Raw genomic sequence first — 25,635 nt, 5'->3', positions numbered from 1 at the left:
AGCATGAACAAGATGGTAAGATATTAATTGATGCTTTGACCTTCAGAACCCGCACAGGACTAGCATCTGGGGAATTATGCCTGCTTTTTTCCTTCCTCATTTCAACCATATGTAACATACCTCAGAAGACAGAAAATCTACAGCACAATTTTATTAATTTCATTTTTAAAATAAATTATCTTAACATTCCAAACAACAACTTATTTGCTAATTCTTATCTAACACACCTCAGACAAAAGCAAGACTGAAGATGAACAGTCATGAGACACTGAGTGCTCTCAAGTCACTCACCCAGCAGGAGGACTATCACCACCGTCCAGCTTTACATCCACCGTCTTTTGATTTGTCTCTAATTCATCAATAATTTTGTCTATCTGACCAATCATTCGGTTCACCCTCTTGGTCAATCGCTTGCTTGCCTTTGACTCTTCCACTGCTTCTTCCTGGCCAGTTTTAGAGAGCTCTTTTATCTCTTGCAAATCCTAAAAGAAACGGTCAAGAGAGAAAAAAAGCTTTTGTCGGTGTAAATTCTCAACGACAGACACTACTAACTTCGACTAGCATTCTGAGATAGGAGCCATTCATAAATGAAATGCAAATATATAGACATATAAAGCCAAACTGGGATTAGAACAATAAATTATAACACTGCTGCCTTTTTAATGTACCCCTTAAATGTTATTTTCCACATCCTTCATAAGATTGGGTAAGATTCATTCTACTTAACTTGAAGTATCTGTAATACTGACATCTATGCTTGATAAGAAAGAACTGCAGCACACAGCAGTTAGCACCTGTTAGTCTAGTCTCCCTGGGAATAAGAGCAGGAACAGGATTCTCATCTGGTGGGAACTACTCCAATGTTTTTAACTAGGCTTTAAACACATTATACAAATGAGGCTCTGCATTGTCCCATACAAAGTTCATTCACTCAGCTACCAACTACAAGCTCACAGACATCCAAGCAAGATAATCTTTAAATTTGTAGATCATTTATGCTAGAACTAAACATGAACAGAAATAAAAACAGAACTTCCATGCCCCATTCTTCACCTCACTATACTCCTGGATATCACCCTTCAATTCCTCAAGCTCCTCCTTCTCCTTTGTTAATGATTTTTTCTGTTCCTGCAGCTTGGTGCAAGCATCACTCAGCATGTCAATCTCCTCCTTAGTGATTTCCTCACCCTGTAACAAAATATATACAAATTAGTGAAAGACACATTTGTGATTTTCCTCAAAGATTTCAGGTCTTTTAACAGAAAAGACAGACTCAAAATTCTTTTTCCATGTTTGGAGTCAGTATTGTTCATAGCCATTTTGAGGCTAATGCAGAGAATCTGCATTTTGATGCTAATGCAAAGATCATAAATGCTAAGGCAATTAGTTTGCTATGGTATGTACTTTTTAAGTGCATTGGTAGTAAGTTCAGCTAATGTGATTCATTATGTGAGTTTTGGCTATTTGAAATTCTGTACCTGATTGTCTCATTTAAGAATGTTTTACTTCCTTCTTTGCTGGGTGAAAAATCCAAACGATTGAGAAATGATTCATTACATACAGGAAAGACAGATTACTCAAAAAAAATTTGCAGAGCTAAGTTCAGGAAGTTGAGCTGGAGCAAAGTTATTTTCAACAACCTTTGTGAGAATGAGGATGAACATCCACAGTTTGTGAAGTATACCTGTCTCTTGAAAAGCTGAGAATAAAAATCTAACTGCCAACTGAATACTTAAAGAGTAAAACTTCAAGACAACTCATTAAAAGTGCTAAAATCCCATAATACTAGCTACAGTTGGCACATTAGTCTTACCCAGACACCAGCTTTTATTTTGAACAGCTAAACTGAACAGCCACACAAGTAGAGTACAGAAAGACTTGTGCAAACAAGGATGCCAGAAACACAGAGCAGAAGGATGATATGCTTCCAAGAAACAACTACAGAACACTTCACAAACTAGGCATCCAGCTCCTTTCTCAACTCAGAAAGAGTTTCAGTGTACTGTTAATATCTAGGTATCAATCTTGCTTCTGATTTTAATACATCTATAGTTCACTTTACCCCTCCCCCAAAAACCCAACCCAAAAAACCCAAACAACGCAGTTTGAAAACAAATTCCTCTGCCTCAAATAAAATCAGTCATCTTCAAGAAGCTGGGAGTCTTACATTTTTCCTCTAAGAGGCAAGAATGTATTCCACAGCATTTAAAATCTCTGAAAGCATCTTTAGGGGACAGGTCGCACTGTCACCTTGGTTAAGAAATGTCACGCTAACTTTACTTCTTGTTTGCTCGTATCACTTAGGGCTGTTGAAGAAGTCTTGTTTGTGGCCTGGTGTCATACATTCTCACAGCGTTGGTGGCGTGGCAGGCAGCAATGCGAATGCTATGCCAGATGTGGCAGTGTAAGCTAGCTGTGACATCACACATCCTTGCTGTTTCCAAATGAGATGATGATCCCAGCCTTGCCTGCCTCCCTCCCACAGCATTCCTCATGGCTGCACTATCATGCACCCAGCTACACAGTCAGCTGAGTCAGTTAACTCATCACACAACAATGCACGATTTCAATGTGGATTAGTTCCATTTTGTTATTACCACTGAAACCTTCTTGGCAGCATTCTAAAGTAAACAATGTTATAATAATAGCAGGTAGAGAATGATGCTGTCCAGGAAAATTGAAAATATTTTTTCTACTTAAAAACATCCATTTTAAATTAATGTTGTTATTCTGCAAAGTAACACTGGGACTGACAAAAATCCTGTTATCAAACTTCATGGACAAAGATAAAGTGCTCAGCTACAAATATAACTCAAGGTACAACTGAAACATGAAAAGGAAGCATACAAGAGGTAGAAGCAGGGACAGGTGACCCAGGAGGAATACAGAGACACTGTCCCAGCATGCATGGATGGGTTCAGGAAAGCCAAAGCCCACCTCAAGTTGAATCTGGTGAAGGACATGAAGGGCAACAAGAAGGGCTTCTACAAGTACATTGGGAAAAGGAAAACAAGAGAAAACATGGCCCTGCTGCTAAATGGGACAAGGAACCTGGTACAAAAGGACATGGAAAAGGCAGAGGTAGTCACTGCCTTCCTCAGTCTTTACTGATAAGACTGGCCTTCAGGAATCCCAGGTCTTCAAGACTAATGGGGAAGTCTGGAGCAAGGAATATCTACCATCAGTGGAGGAGGATCACATCAGAGAACATTTAAACAAACTAACACACACAAGTCCATGAGACTTAATGGGATACAACCACAAGAGCTGAGGGAGTTGTTTGATGTCACTGAGAGGCCACTCTCCATTATCTTTGAAAGGACATGGTCATCAGAAAAGATTTCTGAGGACTGGAAGAAAGCAGATATGACTCCTATCTTCAGTAAGGGCAAGGAGGAGACTCTGGGGAGCTACAGGCCAGCTAGGTAGCAAATGATTAAAACCAGCATGCTTTGACTGTAACAAAGTATGCTAATCCTAGAAATTAATCCGTTACTTTAACAGGGCTATAAACTACGTTCAACATCATACTACAGAAATAGTGAAAGAATACCCTAAAAAGTTTTTATAGCGTACATACACTGCTCATATAATTTTAGAAGAGGAAGTTGATACAAATCTAGTATAGTCCAAACTTAGTTTCTTACTTAATCCTTTGGCCTTAGCTACACCCTTCAAAAGAAGGGAACACTCATCTTTACCTACACTTGCCCTCTCCCTCCTCCTGTGTTAACTATACATAGATTAGACATGCACAGAACCAGTATGTCTATAGCCAGTGCAAATGCCCCCCCAAAATAGGTATATTAGTTTCAGTAACACAGATAGATAAAGGAGGTACTCACTCAGAGATGTTTTGTGCTGACTTCAATTTCTGCATTGGTGGTTAAGAATTTGCAAGCTACTAATTAGCTGGTTTTAACTGATAGAATGCAGTGAGAGGGTGAAAAATGAAGGACAGCCAGGAAATTTATCATGGCTCTTACCTAAATGTTCTGAATCTTTATATTAAAAAGTATAAAAACATACAGTTATCCAGATTACCTTAATGCCTTCCAATACTGGTGCTGTATCTTTCAGTGTCTCTGAGTGCATCGCCATATCTGCCCTTGCCAGTTCTTGTTCAGTATCCATAGCCATCTCACTTTTTTTAACTTGCAGAGCAGCTGCTTCAGGATCTACTGCTGATTCCACCTCTTTCTAAATGTGAAAGACCCATGAGGTTTAAATAAAACAAAGATAACATTATCCGTATTAGCATCAGTAAAGAATGACTTCTCAAAATAGAAACAGTTGCTGAAGTAGACACAGACATTTTAATGAGAAGACAACTTTAAAAAACTGCAACATATTGAATGGTTTTGCATTAAAATACCCACTTGCACTTAATGAACTATGCCTGTGAGCTCCTGTGGCTTAATTCACCAGTAAAGTAGGCCAGCAACTTTTATAGTCAAGTATTATACAATGACATTATCAGGTTAATGACAAAAAGAAAGAGTCAAAGATAAGAACGTTTAAAGTATAGGGTGGGGGAAATAAAAAAAAACAACAAAATGAACCATCACCTTTGCTACAGAAATAAAAGGCTTCTCTTATTACTTTAAGAGGAAAGAGAAATCAAAGTTACGTAAGACAGACAATCTTTTATGTTTCACAGCCAATTCTTCTGTGTTGCAGTCTGTTTTAATACTCTCCCTCATCCTGCATATGTGAGCCTAAAGTCCAGTTTCTTGCAGGCAACACCCAGAGCAGGGCCAGTAACTCATAACATGCTAGTTTCTACATCACTGACATTTATTTCGGAATAGTTGAGAGCAGAACTTACCATGGCTGCAACTTGAAGGGTTTCTTTGGCTTTCTCTGCAGCTTCAGACAATCTTTCCATCTCTTTTTCTTCATTTTCTTTTCTGATGGCTTCCTCTTCCTGAAGTGTTGCTTCCAGCCGTGCTTTGTTATCTACTTTTTCACCTTCAACTTCTGCCACTTTGACTTGAGCCTCTTTGGCCTATAAATAATGCAGGAAGTCTATTAAAGTCTATATATGTGTCTATATATATATGTATGTCTACATAATATAAGAAATTTATATATCCTTATTAAGATAGGTAGTACAGGTATGCTAACAAATGTAGTTAAAAACCCCAAAAGTTACCCTATTTTTGCACTTCTCAGAAAAAGATAATTTTCTTTCTTTGAGAACAAGAACTTTTCACCCTGAAATTGTACAAGTTTTTCATTCTCTTTATCTCAAGACTACCAATAATCTAGTCAGATAATTCCTCTCTCTACACATCATCATCAACATTTTCATGTATTAATGTCTTTAAGTTGCCTGGAGCGTAGAGTTATTTTTTTTTTTTAATATATATCAGTAAAAAGGGTATTCTAAATCTTCTTATGCTATTACTGTCTACTGTCATGCAATGAAATATTGCCTTTTATTTGCTTTATTCTCAGACCCCTCCACATATAAGCCAACTTCTTCTGTGTTCAGAGGTCACTCAAACCTATTCATGGTTTAGCTTTTCAAGGAAAGGAAAGGAACCAAGAAGAACATCTACCTCCCTGAACGGATTTTCAGTGATGATACTGAAAGCTGGTTGCAGACTCTGTATATCAATACTTACAACACTCTCTGGTAGTGTCTGAAGCGTTGTTTTAAGCTGATCAGCTGGAGAAAGGGTATCTGGAAGATACATGGCTCTGGATAAGATAAGCAACGAAGTAGGGATTTCCTGGTTCAGGTGCAGGTCTAACCACTATAAATGCAATACATATAACAAATTAACTTCTGGAATTTTTTTCTTTTTTACAGATCAAGTCAAGCATACACAAAACAGTAATTTTTTTTACCTCTGCTTATCAGTCGGTATCCTAGCACAGGAACTACAGGCTATAAGCAGCTAAGAATTACAGCAATTGTACTGAAATATATGAAGAAGTATTTTGTTTGAAGAAGTATTTCAAGAAATATTGTATGAATATTTGAAAAAGCATTTAGTTTCACATGCCTCTTCCTCTAAACCAGGCAACACCAAAAGAGAAAGAACTGATCTACTTGAAGAAAAGTTCTTTACAGAATAATACAAATACTTAACAAGACAAAGTGCCAAAACTGCAAACATATTTTGGATATGTTTAATTATCTATTAGCATCAACAAAACATCATGGCCTAGTCAAAAGCCAGAAACCCACTGCTGCTACATACTCACAAAGTACACGTGACAAAAGCTTATTAAGGAGAAAGACTGTTTTAGCCAAGCCTTTAATGAGAACAGAAGCAAAACGATTTCTCAGAATGATAACAAAAATCAGAGCTAGCAACTGAAGTTAGGTCTGTGTATTCAGTCTTGCAAAAACATACCTGTTTAAGCTGTTCTTTGAGACGCTCCTCTGTCACACCAAGAGCTCTCATACCTCGGGCACGACAAGCTGCCTGAAGTTCTTTAACAGTCAGGCTATCAACTCCTTCTTCAGCAATCAGCTGCACAAAGCATAAAACAAACTTTAACATGTAACAACCCAAAACTGAAGAACCACCATCAACACGCACACAGAAGTCCGTATTTTCACAACGGCCACTAGAGGCTGCTGTGGTAACACAAAATAGCCTCCACTTTTTAAACAGTGACCATTATACTGTAGTCTTAAAAGCTCCATAATAGTAATGTCAATATCTCTCTCTAAGTTAATGCTTCTATCAGCTCCCTTAAAATTATAGTTTCATAGAAATGCTTTTCTTTGTAACAATTACTTCCATTGCAATTAATGGTAGATTAAAAAAAGGTCAGCTTTTTCTCTACAAATAAGGACACTTCTGGTTTTAAGCTCTTCAAGCCTTTTTGTTCTACGTTAGTTCAAAAATGAGACAATTAAGACAAAAAAGGAAAGTGCCTAAGAAGACATACATATATCCAACACACACTCACTACTCTTACATGTCAAAATTATTAACCAGTGCCTATTTAGAATGACTCACTTTGTCATCTGCTTTAATGCTTCTCAACCTCATAGTCAGCTGGAAACGGAGAAAGTTATTTGTCCCAATTGACTGAAGTTCCAACAATTTACAAAGTGCCACCAACTGAGGCCTGGTTAGATTGTCCAGAGTCAACTCATCTTCAAACAGTTTAGAGAACCTTAAGATTTCCTCATTACTGGGTCTTTCACCAGTTTCCCTGATCTGTAAGAAAAAACAAACACACAGAAAGCTTTTCAAAGCAAATGTTATGGTTGGGCATTATTTTGAACAATAAAAATATTCTCTTTGTCAAGTACTTCGCATCAATTTTGGGATAGGAAATAGAACACACGGAAGACATGAAAAAAATTTTTAAAAACCCAACTTACTTGCTATAAAAGGCAAAAGAATTGATGGTCTTGATAGTTCCAACAAGATTGCATAACTTACTTAAGATAAAACTAACAAAACCAAAAATTAGATGCATAGGCATATTAATGAGCAGGTCTGTCTGAGTTGGCACCGCCACGAGATACCTCCAAGAAACCTAACACATATATATCTAAGCAAATAAATAGTTTCTACAGAAGTCACACTGGCAAGTATTCCTTCTGGTACCATACTTATTAAACATAAAAGCACATTAAAAGCATCACCCTGTGAAGATAAAGGAGCAGTACATCCAACAGCAAAAATTTTGCCACATTGGTGTCCCTATGAAACATGGATTTGGAAACTTACCCACCTACATTCTCTCCACAACCGCATTTGTTACAACACGGTTTTGCTTCCAGCTCCTAGCTGTTCTGCAGCACTTCAATGCAAATGCACTTGTACCTGAAGTTATTCCAAAATATAAACTGCTGTTTGGGAAAGGACTCTGCATCCTTCTTGATAGAGGGTTCTATGTAACTGCTTGTACAAACGCAAAGTTAAGCTTTTAAGTTATGCGTTGCCAAATGGCACTTCACAGTAATTAAGATTCAAATACTGGAAGCAGAAATAACAGTTCAAAGTAGAAAAAAAATCATTCCCTATTATCATCAGGTCGGAGTAGAACATTATCACCTGTATAAATGTTGATTTTTCTATTTTAAGTACACCATCAAGTGCTTATTAGTGATATTACTGAATCCAAAATCTATAGAACTTAACAATTAAGTACTCCCACTTAACACCTTCAGTCTAAACTGAAGTCTAAATAGTCTAAACTTACTATCAGTAAGTAAATAGATATCAAAAAAACACTTTTCCCAATCCCTCTACCTTTTTTTAAGCCCTGTAAAAAAAATATAAGCTACGTGACATAAGTACAGTCTGAAAATCTAACATTTCCTATACAGCCCGATTTATTATGCCTATTTTACTTGCCAACTCAAATTTTTTAATGAACATCTCCTGAGTACAGGAAAATAGAAAAATTTGGAAGACAAGATAGTCTTGAGTCCATTAACCTCCAGCATACTTGTGTAGCAGAGAAACCAACTCAGAGAAAGAAAGGTCAAAGGCCTTGTTGTTCCACTTCAATAGCTCCTTTACTACAGGAGCCACAAATGGAACTTCAAAAATACAGAAAGTATTTTCTTCCTTGTTTAAAGCTGAATTTTAGCAAACCCAAGCATGTGTTTCTTGAAAGTGCAAACTTAAACTTTTTAGTATGTCACTAGATACAAAGCAACACAGATAAATTCTGGAATTCTGCAGCAAACTCTGTCATCAATGGTTCTTGCAGCATCAACTACTTCACTGCAGAAGCAGCTATAAAAGAACAGCAAAAAGGTGGGAAACATTTAGGCTGGTTCTTGCTCTGACATTTATTATCTAGTACAGTGATATGACATCAATAAAGTTTGTCTCCATGGCAAAAATGAGAAATATATAGCTGTAAAAAGCACACCCACATATAAGAAATGCAGGGCTTGAAACTTCTTTTTAGTCAGTCATGAGAGGAACCTGGGACTTCCTCCAGCAAATGTGGAGTGATACGTCATTTATTTCCACAAAAATTAACCGCCAAATGTAAATTCTCAGTAGCAGTTCTTTCAGAAGAAAATAAAATGTTCCAAACATGAAGCATGGCAGTGGCATGCTCCCAGAGTCTGCAGCGTCAGTGCTTCAGCTACTAACTGCTGTAACTAACCATTTAAAATTTTCTGCAGATGAAAAAGAACAGAAAGAGATGATTGCATAGAAGCTTCAGAGTACATGGACTTTGCAAACAGATACTGACTGGCAAAACTTGCCAATATCAGTATCTGAGGTAACCTACTCAGCACAATCAACATGATCTTATTACCCCACCCTTTAAAACTTTATTCTCACCACTGACAAGCAGGAAAAGCTCCAGCTAGCTCACAGGACTTGTAAAGTTCAGGTCTGAAATCCCCAGGCTTATGTGCCTTTTTCTGTGCAAATACATACTCTCCCCAAAGGAGGGGACTACACTCTTACTTTCAACAAAGCACCTGATGATGGTTGTTGGCTTGATCTCTTATTCAACAGCCCCACCATTAAGAGAAATCGTAAGTGCAAGCAAACTGAGATAAATCCTATCCTCAGAAGATTTAAGAAGGTATTTTTCATCTCTCCAGGGAACACCTTACCCTTACCTACAACTTGTCAAACCTAAAGGCCATCAGTGTAGGAGGCAGATATCTGACATTTAGTCTCTGTGTCAGCAACTGCTTGCGAATAGAAAAATTTTGCACAAAACACAGCACTTGCATTCTAGCAAACCCCAATTATACCACATTCCAGTCAGTATCCAAAAGGATTTCAGCAGTATAGCAACTGTGCATTTAAAAACTGTTTTTACAAGCAGAATGAAATTTGACAAGAAATTTTTACTTTTGCCCCACTAAGATTTAATCAGTTAATTAGGAAATAAGTCTTCTCTCCCCCTTTTTACACCCAATGTTCAAAAAAAGAGGTCAAAAACTACATGACTAATCACTGAGTGCATAATTTTTTCTAATGTTAGAAGTGACTTATTAACAAAATAAGAGAACAAGAAAGCAAATGAGCAGAAATATATTGCTTCTAGAATCAGAGTGTGAAAGTACCAGCTAGAACACCAAAGCAAACAGTAAAACTTCAGCACACTGAAGTATTTGCAAAAAAGAAATCTATCCTAAAAAACCTATTATATCCTGCTTCTTCAAATCCAACAGAATAAAAGTATCTGACAATTACCATAAACCAAACAAAACACAAATCTATTTTTTTGGTAGGAAGAGAAAATAGTTTTTTTAAAAAAAAATTACCTTTTGAAAGAACGTTGAAAAATCTTTTGTAACATTCCCTTTGGCTGCTTTATTTTTTAAGGCCATCTCCTCAATTGTGTCTTGAAGGAATTTAGCCAATTCAAGCTTTACTCTCAATTCTTTCTTCAATCTTTCCTCCTGTTAACAAAATATTTGGTTTTAAAAGTTCTTTCCAGAAATATGCACACTAAATACCACTTCTGCCCGCAGACAAGTTGTAGAGTACTTCTGGACTTCTGCTGTAATACACATATCACAAGAGGACATTCACTCTTACCAAAGATCCCCAAATCACACTGAAAAATAGGTTGATCAGCTCAAGCTCCATGAAGCGCAAGATGCAATGCCAACAGAGTGAAGTGCAGCATGAGTGGCCTGCTAAAACTAACCTGCACCCTCTGAATTAGTAATAAAAAATAGAAACTAACCAACTGGTTAGGGTAATTCCCAACTCTTGTATCCAGCACAGAAATCCTACGCTATATCTCATCCAAATAAAAAAGAATTTATCACAACATTAGAAATCAATGGTTACTTAGATCCAGGTTTAAAATCATGATTGATTATATGTACACTATGTACAAAAGTCATGTAAGTCTTTTGTGCTCTGAAAGCGAGAACTTGTGGGGCTTTTTGGTGTGTTTTTACAAAGCTCTAAACAATTCCAAGAAAACTTAACTAAAAGAAATAAAGTTTAAACAAAACAATGCATAAGAAGCTATTTTAAATATTAAGTATACATACAAAAAACCTTGCATCAAGAGTAAGAACTACAAATGCCAAAACAAAGTCTGTGTATTTTAATACAAACTAGAGAAATAAAGTTTCAGAGCTTTCATTTCTGCTTTGTAAGAGTCATAGAAAATGGAGATGAGGATAGCAAATAAGACAAGAGAAGTTTCCAGCCATGACAGCTAAGCACCTGCACATATAAAAAGGTAATCCAGGATGGCGCTGGTTCATTATTATATGTTAACAGCAAGATCATCAAAATAACATAAAGAAGACAAAAGCATTCCCCTAATACAGAAAAAAAAATATCTAATTTTTAGAATTTTTCTAGTTTCTTTCTTTACCAAGTAAAGTTCTAATTTTTTCAAAATGTATTGCTGGATTATATATTCAGACCTGCTTACCTTTTTAGACTTTGTCTCAAATGTAGAGGGAAGCATATTGGGGAACAACTTAAGAGCTACTGGAAGCAAAAATTCCATAAATGGGACAACAAGAAAAACTAGGAAAGGGACCAAACGGAAGAGATCGGCACATATTCGAAGAAACTGGAAGAAAAAAAACCAAGAACAAAATTTACTGATAAGCAAAATTTTAAATATTTATTTAAAAAATACTTGATATGATCATCCACATTATCACTTATGCTCACATATATATATTTGCTACAAAGGAATTTTAAAATAAGACAGAAAAAGGATGTGATAAAGTCAGTTTTTCGTATCTTTTTCTTCAAGTTGCTCTATACTAGAGTGCCAGAGTTTCACCAGTTTTCAACACTATAGAAAGTACTTCAAAAGCCTCACTGTGTCTCAATAGGATTATTGAACAAGTATCTCATTTAAACCTCTTAAAAGCACCTGAAAACAGGAGGTGGTCATTTGTTGTCGTTAAAGCTGCTTAACTTCTTTTATTCATCTTTATTTGTGCTCCACCACTTCTTACATGCATGAGCTACTATGGACTAAGTAATCAAGAATAAAATGAAAGCTCCCTCCCCCTCTGCCTTATAACAATTGTAATGTACATTTAAATCCAGGGTAATGAGCCCAGCTTGGTAGATTTTTTTTTTTTTTTTTTTTTTTTTTTAAAATCACTGCTTTTCTAGACCAGTAATCCTCTGAAGCAGGCCGATGCATTAGTTACCGAATCTTGAACTGCATAAAACAAATATTGTCCTTCTCACTTCTGTACACCCACAAATGTATATATTAGGCTGTACAGTCTATAACTGAATCTTTCAGTACTCGTTGGAAGCTTAATAACTTGGTTTATATTGGCGAGTGCAGATATTGCTTGACTCTACCTCATTTTACAAAGCTGGTGATTAGGAATATTGTCAGTTCCTAAATCAGAGACTGAAGGTCAGATGTACACTATGGTACACTACTGCCACAGTAGTGTCTTTCAACAACATGATTTGATAAACACAGCTATGACTGGCAAAAACTGGCAACATAAATGCTCTTACAGAAGTAAACACGTGCTTCCCCCTCCATCCCCTCCCCGCACCTCCTGTGAATCCAGGGGAACAGCAGCAACCAGTGTAAATTGCATGTCACTAGGACTGCTTGGCTAGAATACAAAACCAAATACTTCAACCATAATTTTCTTAGCATAAAACCAGCCAAAATCTTCAGTACTGTTTGAGGAATGCACAAACTCCACAGATCCAATGTTCGACATTTTTCTTTGTATATAAAAAATTCAGTTTCCCAGAAGGGATGCTTTGGTCCATTGTTTACAGGCTCAAAGATTTTTCCATTCATTCCAACAGTAGAAGATAAATGACTACTAGGAGTTCAAAAAGATGTAAGAAAGTTTGGAAGAAAATTTCAGAAGTCAGAAGAACAAGATATTTTCCCTGAAAAAAAACCCTCAAAAATTTCTATAGAGTGCTGTATAGTGTTCCTATTTTTACCCAGTATCTATTTTTAGACATCGCATGCGAGTATTTGTACATGGCAAAATCCGTATCTACGGAAGCAGTTTTACAGCCAGATTAAGCTAACCTAATGCTAACTTGAGACAATGTATAAAAAGTCATGAACGTGCACTAGCAGTCACAATGTGAAGGTACACGACTGATCCGGCTAAACCTAACCCATAAATACATACACAGACAAGAGAAAAAGGGTACTAATCAAATGGGCAGGGAGAGCTGGAAAATTTGGTTTAAGCACCAAGCAGGACTGGCCTTTTTCACAGCAGCACTACTGTCCTGGAACAGCTTACATAAATCACGAAACTGCACCCCCCACTAACTTACGGAAAACAACTTTGCACAGGAACCTAATACAATGGTGCATGATTACACGCATGTTATTTGGCAGCACAGCATGAAAAACTTGTGACTACTCTGCATCTGCTGCCAGTTTCATGTCTTCCCCTTTTCCCTCCTCTGCAGGGTTGAAGAGTTTGTAAAGCTGATAAACTTGCCACAAATTCCATAGTGTTCATTTCACTTCCACGACCTGAATCATCCAGCAGTAGGCGGCAGCACTACAGCAATTAGTTCTTAACAGCAGTATCATATTTCCTATGTTTTACTTCTTCCTGCCTTTTCTTCTAAGTGTAGATACGTGATCCTGTTGAATCCAAACCCTACCAGCAACTGTACAAGCAGAATTTTGGAACCAACTTTTGGTTTACATGAGCAATAGCTTCCTTGCATTAGCCATGCTGCAATTGCTTGTTAATGTGGTTAGATTACTTGGATATCCTTCCATAATTGCCTCCAAAGAGGAAGGAAAGGGCAGGCAGAAATAACTCATTTGTCAGCCTGCGTGAAGATAAGATTTCTCTAGACTGTCAGTTCATATACAGTTTAATAAATTTAAAGCAGTATGTACTACTATTTTTTTTTTTTTTTTAAGTTCAGGACCAACTTCTGCAAAGTTGTAGCTAACCTGGCATTAAAGCTTTAAGACTTCTTTAAATCAGTAGTATACTACAATTTAAGGCTGAACTGACATAAAATTAACTGTGTTGAAACAAACTTAAAATAAGGTTTAAAAAAAGCATATGTAAAGGGTTTTGTTCTGCTGTAGGCTGGTTTGCTTTCCACTGACCCTGGGTTCTAAGCCTACCATGACTCAACTCAAGAGACAGGATGCCCTCTACCTCCATATAAAGAAAACACAAAACCTAGGTTGAGAAAATAACATTACTGGAGTTCTTAAAACTATTTTCTCTACATCACCTACACCGGATTGCATGCATACATACACACACACATCATTAGGTAAGAGACAGGCTACATCAATGTAAACACTAATTTATACCTGCACAATAAATTTCTAGTTTATTTAAAATACAGGAATTGATACTGAAATCACACATCTGCACAAAAAAAAGAATTCAGGGAGGCCAAATGCCAGACCACTACATAAATATGAGAAAGACAGCTCTATCATCACTAGATGACGAAACTAAACCGCAATCGAATGAATAAATCTATCTATTGATGGAATAATGCATGTTTCCAAAGATAACGTATTACTTCTAAACATTCATGCCTTCTAGATAGAGTACAGTCCTGATTTTTCAGCAGAAATATTTCCATGATATCCATATTTTACTGTTGTTTGCATAATTTCTCAGAAGTATGCCTCAGTGAACATGAAACAGGCAGGAAAACCAACGGTTCCAATTTTGCCTCTGGAGGATTTCCGATTCAGTTTCAAACCATGAATTAATTTGTCTCACATGGTTTTCCAAGTTTCCCAAACCTCTCAATAAGCCAGCACAAGCCAGAACTGCTACTTCAAGAAGTCCTGCAGTACTCATTCCCCCCTTATCCTCAGTTACTCTTTCTTGGCACTGCATAATCCCCTCTCCTACGTCAGCACAGACTGTTATATTTATTGCTGAGCAATGTTTCAGCTGGATCAGCTGCCAAACATACTCTTGTACCAGCAGAAGGAAGAGGGCAAAAGTAAGTAGCATGAAGATGCTGAGACCAAATACCATCAATCAGTGCTCTTGTAGAAAGAGACCAAATGTAATCAGAGATGAAAACTGCTACATGGGCATTTAACAATTTTTGTTATCTGGCTAACCTTGCAAATATAGGAAAAAAACCTTTTGCATACGGCATTAAGCTGTGATGTTCTTTAATTACACATGAAAACGTTCAACGATGTACCTAATTTATCAGGAAATTATTAAAACAATGAGCAAATATTCATTTTTTTGATAATTTAACAAAATTTTTGAAGCCAGAGATGTGAACCTAACACATTGCATGTACAGAGTACAAACTGCAGAGAACCGGACCGTGATTGCAAGCAGCACTATATACTCCTGCTGCCACAGTACATGCACTTTTCACTTTCCAACATTCCTTCCAGCACATTTTTTTTCAGCAACATCTGAAATGTCTTTTTTTAAGAAAAAAAAGGCAGGAAGATAGACTTGAACATTTTATCTGTATAAAACTCTTAAACAACTTGTCTTTAAAAACAGTAAAATGAGAACTATTAAATCAATGTGTTTGATATATTGCTAATGAACTGGTGATGTTGAGTACCAATGCATTCTTTCAAAAAAAATTTTAACTATACCAGTTTTGAAACAGCTTATTATTTTGCAGTCTTTCCATATAAGAGCTCACGTCAAATGTTTTTAAATAGCCATATATCTTTTAATTCTAGTTGAATAAGCACATTTACTTCATCCACAAACTGAAATTACTATCCAAATGCATGTATGTTATCCTAATTTGAAAGCACTCTCATTTTTTACTCCAGATTTCATCTCCATCCCCCTTCCCTTTTCTTTAAAATTATCAGTTGCATTTTTACAATTCCATAAATGTAAGCTACATGCCATAAAGAAAAACAAAAGTATAAAACAAAAACTTTCCTCAAATTATCTTATTTGAACTAAAATTACAACTGAGAAAGTACTTATATCTGATTATCAATCATACATTTCAGCCTGCAGCTTTTCTTCTGTTTAAAAAAACCAAAACCAAACCATACAACAGAATTGGCACCAATCCAACCTTTACTAAAAGTGTTTTCCCTCTATTTTTCCAGCTGGAGTGAAAAAGCAGAGGAAGTGACCATGTACACACATGTAGCACATGGATGGGAACTTGAGAACAAACCACAACTGCTGTCCACATGACAAAACAGAAGAATCCTCTGCTGTTCCAACTACAAAATACCAAATTGATCTTCAATAATGGGAACAAGACTAAAGTGTTCCGGAGTCATATCCAAAATTTTTAGTGTCCACGTAGGGAGGAGGAGGGAAATACACCTAGCAATTTTAATTCTGTGAACAGAAGACCAACTCGGTTCAAATAAAATGGAGCAATTGCTAAGGATACTCAAACAACATTGGTATTTACTCAGTACCTGTCTCCGTTCTCGACGAGACAAAGTGTTTCCATGAAGTATTCGCCAGAGCATCCTTGCAGCTATTTTTGTGTCAATCCACAGTAATCGAAAACCATGGTAATAGTGCTTCAGTTCATCCACAATCCTCTGTCCAATAGATTTTTTCACAACTTCCACTTCTGTTGGACTATATACAGGACCTCCTTCTTCCAACTTCTTGTTTTTGTCCTTTAAGGACTTCAGTGACTTTTCAACTATGGAGTCATCTTGAAGGGGATGTGAAGAATGCCACCATCTAACTGGAAGATACTGGGGACCTAAACCACCCATTGTTGCTAGTGGCGTCCACGAGCCAGAAGAGCTCTGAAGAGGAAAGTGTATTTGTTCAGATCCTTTAGTCCAACAACAATAGTGATCTTTTTTGGAGTATGCGTAAACAGGAGGGACACTAGTGCAATATTTAAAGTGTACGGTCCTTCAAAAGAAAAAAGCATTCAAGAATTAGCAATAGATCATATGCTATTTATATATATTTGTATAGCTTTAAATATATGTATTTATAAAATGCACCATTTGAGAAATATCTACCACATATTTAAGAAAAAAACAAACAAACTTGTGACTCTCACAATCAATGTTTATACCCGAAAAGAATGCTTGGCTTTACTTCACGACAAAAAAATAACCTGCAAGGAATTTTCCATTAAATAGTTTGGAAAAGGTAGCTTAGTAACAGCCAGAAGTGCTTTCCATTTAGAAAACTATATTTGAAAATAAATCTGTAAATCCAGAAGTAACATAAAGCCCCTTCTATTACTTTTCCTGTTTGAACAAAACACTCAAGGGAAAAAAACCAGAAGTTGTAGACTTGGGATAGGTGCTGAGTTAGAGGAAGAGAATTAGTATCAGAGAAATCAGATTTCATTAGAGTTCTTCATTTACTATTTCCATGCATGTAGTTTTCCTTTTTCAGCAGGAAATTTTGCACAAACTTCCATCATGGTGCTGAGCTGGGACAGACAGAACCAATACTCTTCTACCTTATTCAGAATTTTGTTCTTTTCTTTAATTAAATATAACCTGAAGTTAGAAGGAAAGCATTGCTCAAACACCCCAAACACTCACTATACACACAGAAGAACTACTCATTATACGCAAGTAGGATTGTACACACTTTTATAAAAGGGTATGACAAAATTAAAATAGTAGATACAATATTTTATATAAATGAGTTCCACTAGCTGTCCCTCAAACTGAAATGCCAACATTAAGTCATCTACAGGACAGAAATGACTGAGGTGTTTCTTCACTAGGCCCTTGTACTATCAAAACAAAATCTGAATGTGTATTTGTCTTCAGTCAGTGAACACAAAAGAGGTGCAAGTGGCTCTACAGCTCTGAATTATCACTTTAAGGAAAAAAAAGTTTGTTGAACACTTACAAATATTAAACTCACTCACTCAGTTTTCAGCCAGAAGTACTTTTTAAACTTAATCATCACATGCATCCAATGAATTTAAATTACTTTAATGGTTTTATCTATTTAATGTTATTCAAATAGAGCCTTGTACAAAACAATTGACTAAATTATTACTTTTTAAAGATGCATTATTAATTTCTAGCTTAAACTAAAATTTTAAGCATCTGACCATTCAATAGTCAGATGACTGCCAAAACATACACAGCTACACAAAACATTTCTTTGATTAGCTAGAAAACTACACACTTGCACAGATATTAACTAATGAGAATTACAGTTCCTTTAAGAAAATAAGTACATATTCAAAAAACAAATTAAAACACTTGCATAGATTAACCCATCCTGACTCTAAGTCATTTCCCAAAAGCAGAGCTCCAAGCCTACAGACCAAGTTCCAGTTACATCCATCTACATGCTTCTGCATGCAGAAAGGAAGGGAGCTCTGCCAGCAGAACTGGTTCTGAGTCTGCAGGGAAAAAAATTTTCACAAGAAATATGCCTCTCTGAACACACTTTCACTTGCAGGATGTCAGATCACAAGCTGTACTCAGTACTTGTATCATTAGAGTCCCTTGGTTTTGGATCTGGGTCATCTGGGGTGCAGGCACCAGTTTTATTTTGAACAGAAACATTATGTTAACAGAAGCTTTTGGTAAAAAAAAACTTCTCAAAAAAATAACAAGAATTTCTGTCCCAATATTCAACTGCTCATATAACAGACTTCAAACTGTAAGATTCCAATTTTCCAAGAGAGAGGACCCATCTAATAATCTACTAAAAAGCAAACAAAGATTTGAAAATGCTTTATGTATTAAAAAACTCTCACAACTAATTATGCAGTAAGTGGTCTAGAACTAACATGACTTTAAAAAGAAAGGAATTACTTTGTTTCGTATTAGGGGGTTATGTCTAGAGACATATCCTTATGTTAAAATGGAAACTTAGGAAATTGAAGAACAGCCATGGTTTCCTGAGCAGTCATACTATAAATAACTAGAGAATACATATTTTAACATTCCAAGGAAAGGCGTTAGGTAATTCATATCCACCAGTATGCCTTGTCAGCCAAGTCAGGAACAGAGAATGGATTCTGCGACCATCCAACTCCTTAAGTTCCATAAAAGCACACAGCAACTGGATTCATTTTCAGAAGAGGACACCACCTCCTAGCAGAGTCTCACCCAAGGCTGTAACATACAGTAAACTACTTTGGTTTAATAAAAATACAACTCTATCTGCCTGATGATCTCTGAATGATCTACATCCCTAACTGCCAACTATGTTTTTCAAGCTAGCTGTGACTGAACATTTACTCTATGGAACTCCACAGAGAAAGTATGCCAGAAGCCCATGATATCACCTGGAATCACTCAAGAACAAGATTAATATTCTACTGCTTTCACATCATAACAAAGAGGCAGGAAGTGGGTGAAAAAAAGGAAGATCTCACTTTCTTCCACGCACAAACAAGCAGGTGAAGAGAGTAATAATACTCAGACTTCCTTTGATCTGTCAATAACACAAGCTGAAGCTACTATTTTCACGCTTGGTCTAGAAGATTTAAACCCATATTCTCTGATAGTTTTGTGCAGTTTTAAGTTTAGGAAAAAAGTTCATATTTACTCACATTTTGTTTGCCAGCCCCAGGGATGTACAGCTAAGACATGCCCGATCTCCCAAGTTACCTAGAAAAATACCAATAATTAGCATTAATTCTGAAATTCAGAAATACATTTATCCACATAGTGAATTGTACAAAAATACGTGATTTAAAAGACTGACCTTTACTTAGGAATAGCTACTACTGAAAGCACAAAAAAGATGCTGCTTAACAGCAACTTCCTTATGGTGCACTGTTTGTAAGCACATTTACATTTTGGATGATTGTGCATCACAAACAGCCAAGACCGAAAATTTCTTTGCTTTGACAATAACCATGTGAAGTACTGAAGCCCAAATACCTCATCCTCCGAAAATTTCTTTGCTTTGACAATAACCATGTGAAATACTGAAGCCCAAATACCTCATCCTCTTCCAACATGAGTCAAAGCACATACCTTGTTCTTATTTATCTCAACCTGTGATCCCAATTTATAGGATAAAAAAAAGACAAAACAGGTGGGGAGCAATTCCGTAACACAGCTGACACCTCCATAAGCACTCAAGCAAACTGTCCGTGCGTACAGTCGAACTCCGTGGACGTGTGAGGTACTGCTTGAAGTTGTTCAATTGCCTGAAGACAGGTTTCCAAGTCCCTCAGACAAGCAACTATATGGCAGAAAAACTTCACTGAAAGCAAATGTAATTTTTGAATGGCTGCCTGACAACACAGTATTAGATGATCCAAATGGAGCACTTGCCTGGTGTCCAATATGAAAACGGTTGGTTTTTTTAAGCACAACAAATAAAACATGAGTAGGAATCTAGACACACTTCACTAGAGAGGTAGAACCACAGCACCATTTCAATACATTGCTGTCCATTTTGATTAGCACCTGGTAAAAATAGCTCTACCCCTGGATCCCACTGCAAAGGATACAAATTCTCTTGAAGGGCAAGAGACTGATCCAAAGAATATGAAAGGTTAGCTTTCCAGCAAATGCTGTGTTCTGCAAAATGAATTTTGTTTGAAACGCTAACTGAGAATCAGTCCTAATAATAACTAATAAGGTCCACAAGGAGGACTGGCACCTACATACAGGCATCCTCTATCCAGGTACAGAGACAAGCAGCATCCATTCTGGAAATAAATTGAGGAGACCACTGAATGATAAACTATCTAAGTCAGTTCACATCTTCAATAAAGGACCATGCTTGAAAACCTTCCGACCATCCAACACCGTGGAAGCACCATCAGCTACATAAAATGCTACCTAGTGGCTGTATGCAATCTGCAATCACTGAAAATCATCCCCGAGCCCACTAGAAAAGAATCTCCCTAAAGCAATTTTAAAAAATCTTGTATCCATACCTAGCTGCTATAACTCAATTAGCTAGCCAATACCAAGTGCAAAAAGACTCCTGGACAGAACAAAGGAAGATCGTATGAACAAGGCTCCAAATGCCTTCACTCTTTTTGGCCAATCTTTTTTCAGAATTCACTGTAACCAAAACACAAATGGAAGGCTGGATGGAGTAGGCATGCTGTGGTTTGTTTCTCCTACCTGGAACCTACTCTTTCTGGTCAATCCTAAGAGACAGCAGGATAGAAAGGTCATTTTAGAGGTTAGGGGTAAACTTTTCCACCACCGAAGCTAAGAGATAGCCCATGACAGATCCTGAAGTAAGACACCGCATCTGAGAAAACACAGTGCCCAATGCTGATCACCAAAAGCCTTCCCCAACAAAATATCCTAATTATCAGAGGAAAAGACATACCTCCAAAGTCGGGTGGGGAAATCAGAAGGTATGGGAAGGAGGATGAGGGGGGAAAAAAAAGGTAAGTTAACTTATCAAAGAAAAATCTCAATAATCAAGGGATATCCCATGTTAAGTGGGCTTTGATATAATCACAGCAAAAGCTATGGCATTATCAAGTCAAAGGAAAAGGATTTACCCATCTCACATTATATCAAACTCTAACAGGTACTCACTGCCACTGCAAGTAGAGCCAGGGGAAAAAACCTGTCTCTTTCTGGCTCAAAAATCAAGCCCTGAGAATCTGTGAAGGCATTCTGATACTCTCCAACATTTACAGAAAGATCAGTAGCTGAATTTCTTGACCCAAGAGGCTAGCCATCTCAGAAAGATGTCCCTGAGTTTAAGTAACAGCTGAGCAAAGCAGAGCAGTACCCAAAGTCTCAAGGGATAAGTTGCAGGATGGTCATCTGTTTCTCTCACCTGAGTGCCAGGAAGCACACAAAGCCAAAATGTGCCAAAAAGGAGAGTCCTGCTAGTGCAGGACATTACCTGTTATGGATAGGTGCCCCTAGAACAAAGAGGGATGATCTGGAAGTCAAAACTGGCTTGGAGTTTCTTAGATAAAACTCTAACAGCAACACACTTTCACTTTGCTTACCTTTATTTTTTTTTTTCAAACCAGACTCATTAATGCTAAGGAAGGGGCCAAAGAACGAAATTCCAAAGGCTACTGTAAGAAAACATGCCGATTCAAACACTTCTTGTCATACAGCCATTCAGAGTGTGAATAGGCACACAGAAACATCATTTCACCAAAAGATTCTGCAGAATAACTGTTAATTTCAACTTTGTCAGTTCTGACAAGAGCTCTTTATGTTTTGCAGTGTCTGTTCTAACCACATACCTAAGAGCAAGCCAGCCCTGAAATAAAATACATACTTTCTTCAGAAAGGAGCAAAGTCCATACTCCTTGCTTCTAGGATAATGCAGACATCCAGAAGTGTCTGAACAAGGTGAATGTAGCTTACCATACTCAACACTCTTCATTTAAGAAACCTGGATTAGGATTACTTGGTTTAAAAGTAAAAAAAAGGCAGCAGTGCCAGAAAAGCTGTATGTTAACATATTCCTCACGGAAAAGAAGTCATGAGAATCTTTATTTTTAAATTTAATGAAGTTTTAAATGTAGAATAGCTGCATACTGTTACTATGTTTAGAGTTTTTCAAAAGAAACGGCTAACATGAAGTAAGTCCCTACAGAAGTATAAGCCTGCAGTACTTAACAGCCTGATCTTCACAGGAAGAACATTTAGGATTCTTAGAAGCACTTAGCTTTAACTTAATCTTAGACTACTTACACGTAAAGCAAAGAAGATGAGCTAAGTAAAGCAAAACACTATACAAAAAAATGACACCTTACAATAATGTGTTCATAATAGATTAACACTCCAAGTATAAGCATAGTGCATCACTGCACAGAAATGATTTGATTATATCACAGTATTTCAGCAAATGAGAATTTTCACGTGGGGTAGCAAAACTATAGCGATCATTAGCATTTCTTCTTATGCTATGCCACAAGAAGAATCAAAGCTCCCATCTAATTTGAAGGTACATGGATGTGTTGCTTCCCTGTTTTAAGTAAACTAAATGGCTAAGATACCCCAGGTTTTTGTTCAGGTCACTGTACAAGCTCAACCTAAATAAATGTCTTTACAAGAATAAATGTCTTTACTAGAAGAAGGTACCACACTTGAGTGATTACTGGTAACCAAGACGACAGCTTGTTTATCAGAATGAAAAAGCACCCATACGGTTGATCAGGTCTGCCAGAATCTGAACGTGCAGATACCCTGTTCTCACTGACAGCACTTCAGTGACAAGTCAGGGCTCGGTGTCAATGACAAACCACTGCCTGTTAAGCTTTCGCTCATTCCTCACTAAACCCCTGCCCTTCCAACTCACAGACGCAAAAAGCAACCACAGGCCTCACGTACGTCACAAGTTTATCAGCTGTTTCATGTCATTAAATTTCACCACCCAAAGATACTTAAACTGCCAGATTATCTTGATTATTAATGAAAACAGTATCACACACTGCGTTCCCTTTTCGTTTTCCCAAGCTTTCAAAGCCGCCTGGAAAAAGGCAAATTTACATTTCCTTCCTAATGTAGTCCAAGAAAATAACCTCTTGTACTTTCTTAAAGGGTACCGAGCAGCGTTTAACTAGTGACAACGCGACTCCACGGCCAAGCTACACTGAGCACAAGGCAGGCAGGACTGAAACGCGGTAACGCGCTCCTGTACCTTAACCAACCCCACGTTTTTTGCTTCCCCGCCCAGCTGGCCTTGAAGAGACGCATGTGTCCTAACTGCCGTGAGGGGAAAGCATCCCCGTAAACCACCCTGGCAGGGAAGCGAACGCCAGGAGACGAGCCGCCGAGGGAGCGAGGGCCCCGCCGCCCAGCCCACAGCCGCTCCCCGCCAGAAGGCGCAGCGGGAGGCGGCCGAGGGCGGCAGGGGAGAAGCGCCGTGCCCAGCCCCGGCTCGCCGGCTCCGGAGGACGGCGGGGAGCCAGCCGGGGCCCCCGCCGCGGCCCTTCCCTCCAGCAACGACCTCTCCGCCCACACCGGGAGCCCCCAGACGTCGTCGCCGCCTCCGCCCTCCCTCCCTTCCCCCTCCTCCCGCCCCAGGCCCTTCAGCGCCGCCGGCAGCACAGGCCTCGCGGGCCGGGCGGCAGCGCGGCCGCACCCGCACCCCCAAGGCCGGGCCCGGGGCCGCGGGGCGGCTGCGCTTCCCTTCCTCGCCGCCGGAACCCCCTGACGGCCCGCGGGGAGCCTCACCCGGCTGGGGCTGGCGGCGGAGCGCTCGGGGCAGACGGCAGGCCCGCCGGCCGCAGGTCTGTAGCAGCATGGACGCCATCTTGGCGCTCGCGCGCGGCTGGGCGGCGGCAGCGGGCTAGCGGCGGCGGCGGCGGGCTGCCGGCCTGCTCATGTCCCGCCGCCCGGGCCCCGGCGCTGCGATCCCCACACGCCCAGGAGCGCCGAGCCGCCGCCGCCGGCCGCGTTTGCATAGCGCCGCCCCCGCGGAGCTGGGCACGCCGGGAAGTGTAGTCCTCGGGGGCGCACGGTAAGCCGCCTGCGGGCGCGGGGCGCGCAGCATGCCGGGATCTGTAGTCCTAAGGGGTGGTGGCGTGACGTTGGCGGAGGGGCTCGGAGGAAGGGGAGGCGCGGGGCATGCTGGGAGGTGTAGGCACGCCTCCGGCGGGTCAGCGTTTCTCGGCTCCGGCAGCCGGTAGCAGGGGAGCGGAGGGCGGGCGGGTTATCGGGGACCTGCTACGGGCACCGGGGGTCGGGGCTGCAGAGGGCCGCCCCGCAGGCAGCGCGGGGCTCGTTCACCCGAGGGGACCGCGGTAAAACGGCGTGCCGTGGGGCCGTGGCTGGCAGCCCCCTCATCGCCCGCCGCGGCGGCAAGGTCAGGCCGGCCGTGTGCCGCTGAGGGATGGCTGCCGAAGGGGAGGGCGCTGGTGCCTCACGAAAGCCGTCCTGAGCGGTTTAGGCCGGTGTGGCCAACGAGCACGTAACCGTAGCCCCGAGTACAGCAGTACACCGATACCAGAGCGCGCCTGCGACAACGTTCCCCCGCGTTTGGGGCCAAAACCTGGCGTTTCTGCTGGTGTTGAGCACGCCTGGCAGCAGTCGCTTCGCTGCGTGCACGCGTGTTGCTTGTGGACTCGGGATGTGACAGAAAAAACACCTTTCTTGTGGAGCCAAGATGCTTCTGATATAAAATAGCTCATACGTTAGGCAGCCGACAGATGTGCTTCGCTAGTGCTGGTTAATAGTTGGGCTACAGGTAGCGCATTATTCTTCAAATACCAGTCTCCTCCTGACCAGCGTTAGGATCTTTTGGCAAATGTTTCAATACTTGGTTAATAAATACAGTATTAAATAGTACCATTAATTTTGCTTGGGTTTTAACTGTATAGACAGATGCAGGGAGTAACCAGAATCAAACTGCAGAAATTATAATAATTTAATCTGAGAATAGTGAAATTTTAAAAACTACATATATGAGGTTTGGGTGTTAATGCCTGCCTTGTTGTAAAAAATGGGGGGAAAGCTGCTGGAACTGTTTTTCAACAAGATGGCTGACACCCCCTGTCAACAAGATGGCTGCCTCAAGGACAGGGCTCAAAAGTCACAAGGATACTGTCGTTTCAGACCTCGTATATTTCACAGGTTATTTATAATGCCAGGCACTTGTTCACCTATACACCTACCTAAGCCCCAAACAAAACAGGTGCTATTTAACTTTATATGTGAAGGTAGCAGAAGTGTCAGGTTTGACCCAAAACATGACTGAAACAGCATCTCATACCAGGAAAAAGCAAATGTGTCTGCAGGCATCCTTTCATGCTTGAGACTTGGCAAAGGCAAGAAATTAATTAGTAATATTTTAATTCCTTTTTAATTTTATGTCTTTAA

At 39.2% G+C, this 25,635-nt stretch overlaps 2 protein-coding genes across 3 annotated transcripts in view; one reads left to right on the top strand and one right to left on the bottom strand.

Moving 5' to 3' along the window:
- The window catches only part of LETM1 (leucine zipper and EF-hand containing transmembrane protein 1), a 31,512-nt gene extending 7,274 nt beyond the window's left edge, over nucleotides 1-24,238 (bottom strand). The window contains exons 1-12 of one of the 2 annotated variants that reach the window (XM_049797453.1): nucleotides 23,992-24,238; nucleotides 19,416-19,473; nucleotides 16,327-16,783; nucleotides 11,365-11,508; nucleotides 10,229-10,366; nucleotides 6,984-7,187; nucleotides 6,369-6,488; nucleotides 5,631-5,762; nucleotides 4,829-5,008; nucleotides 4,045-4,200; nucleotides 1,054-1,188; nucleotides 292-482 (exon numbers count right to left, since the gene is read on the bottom strand). In XM_049797453.1, the coding sequence (XP_049653410.1) occupies nucleotides 292-482; nucleotides 1,054-1,188; nucleotides 4,045-4,200; nucleotides 4,829-5,008; nucleotides 5,631-5,762; nucleotides 6,369-6,488; nucleotides 6,984-7,187; nucleotides 10,229-10,366; nucleotides 11,365-11,508; nucleotides 16,327-16,783; nucleotides 19,416-19,473; nucleotides 23,992-24,070 (1,994 nt within the window). In that variant the 5' untranslated portion in view covers nucleotides 24,071-24,238. Of the gene's footprint in view, nucleotides 1-291; nucleotides 483-1,053; nucleotides 1,189-4,044; nucleotides 4,201-4,828; nucleotides 5,009-5,630; nucleotides 5,763-6,368; nucleotides 6,489-6,983; nucleotides 7,188-10,228; nucleotides 10,367-11,364; nucleotides 11,509-16,326; nucleotides 16,784-19,415; nucleotides 19,474-23,991 lie in introns of those variants that run through there. The other variant, XM_049797461.1, reaches the window with a different exon arrangement.
- A 19-nt stretch (nucleotides 24,239-24,257) lies between these two features.
- The window catches only part of NSD2 (nuclear receptor binding SET domain protein 2), a 105,025-nt gene continuing 103,647 nt past the window's right edge, over nucleotides 24,258-25,635 (top strand). The window contains exon 1 of the mRNA XM_049797436.1: nucleotides 24,258-24,277. The gene's annotated coding sequence lies outside the window, so the exon portion shown is untranslated. The remainder of the gene's footprint in view (nucleotides 24,278-25,635) is intronic.

This window comes from Accipiter gentilis, chromosome 3 (genome assembly GCF_929443795.1).
Source record: "Accipiter gentilis chromosome 3, bAccGen1.1, whole genome shotgun sequence".
Classification (NCBI taxonomy): Eukaryota; Metazoa; Chordata; class Aves; order Accipitriformes; family Accipitridae; genus Astur; species Astur gentilis.
The sequence above is the reverse complement of the archived record's forward strand: the minus strand, read 5'-3'. Positions and strand labels throughout refer to the sequence as shown.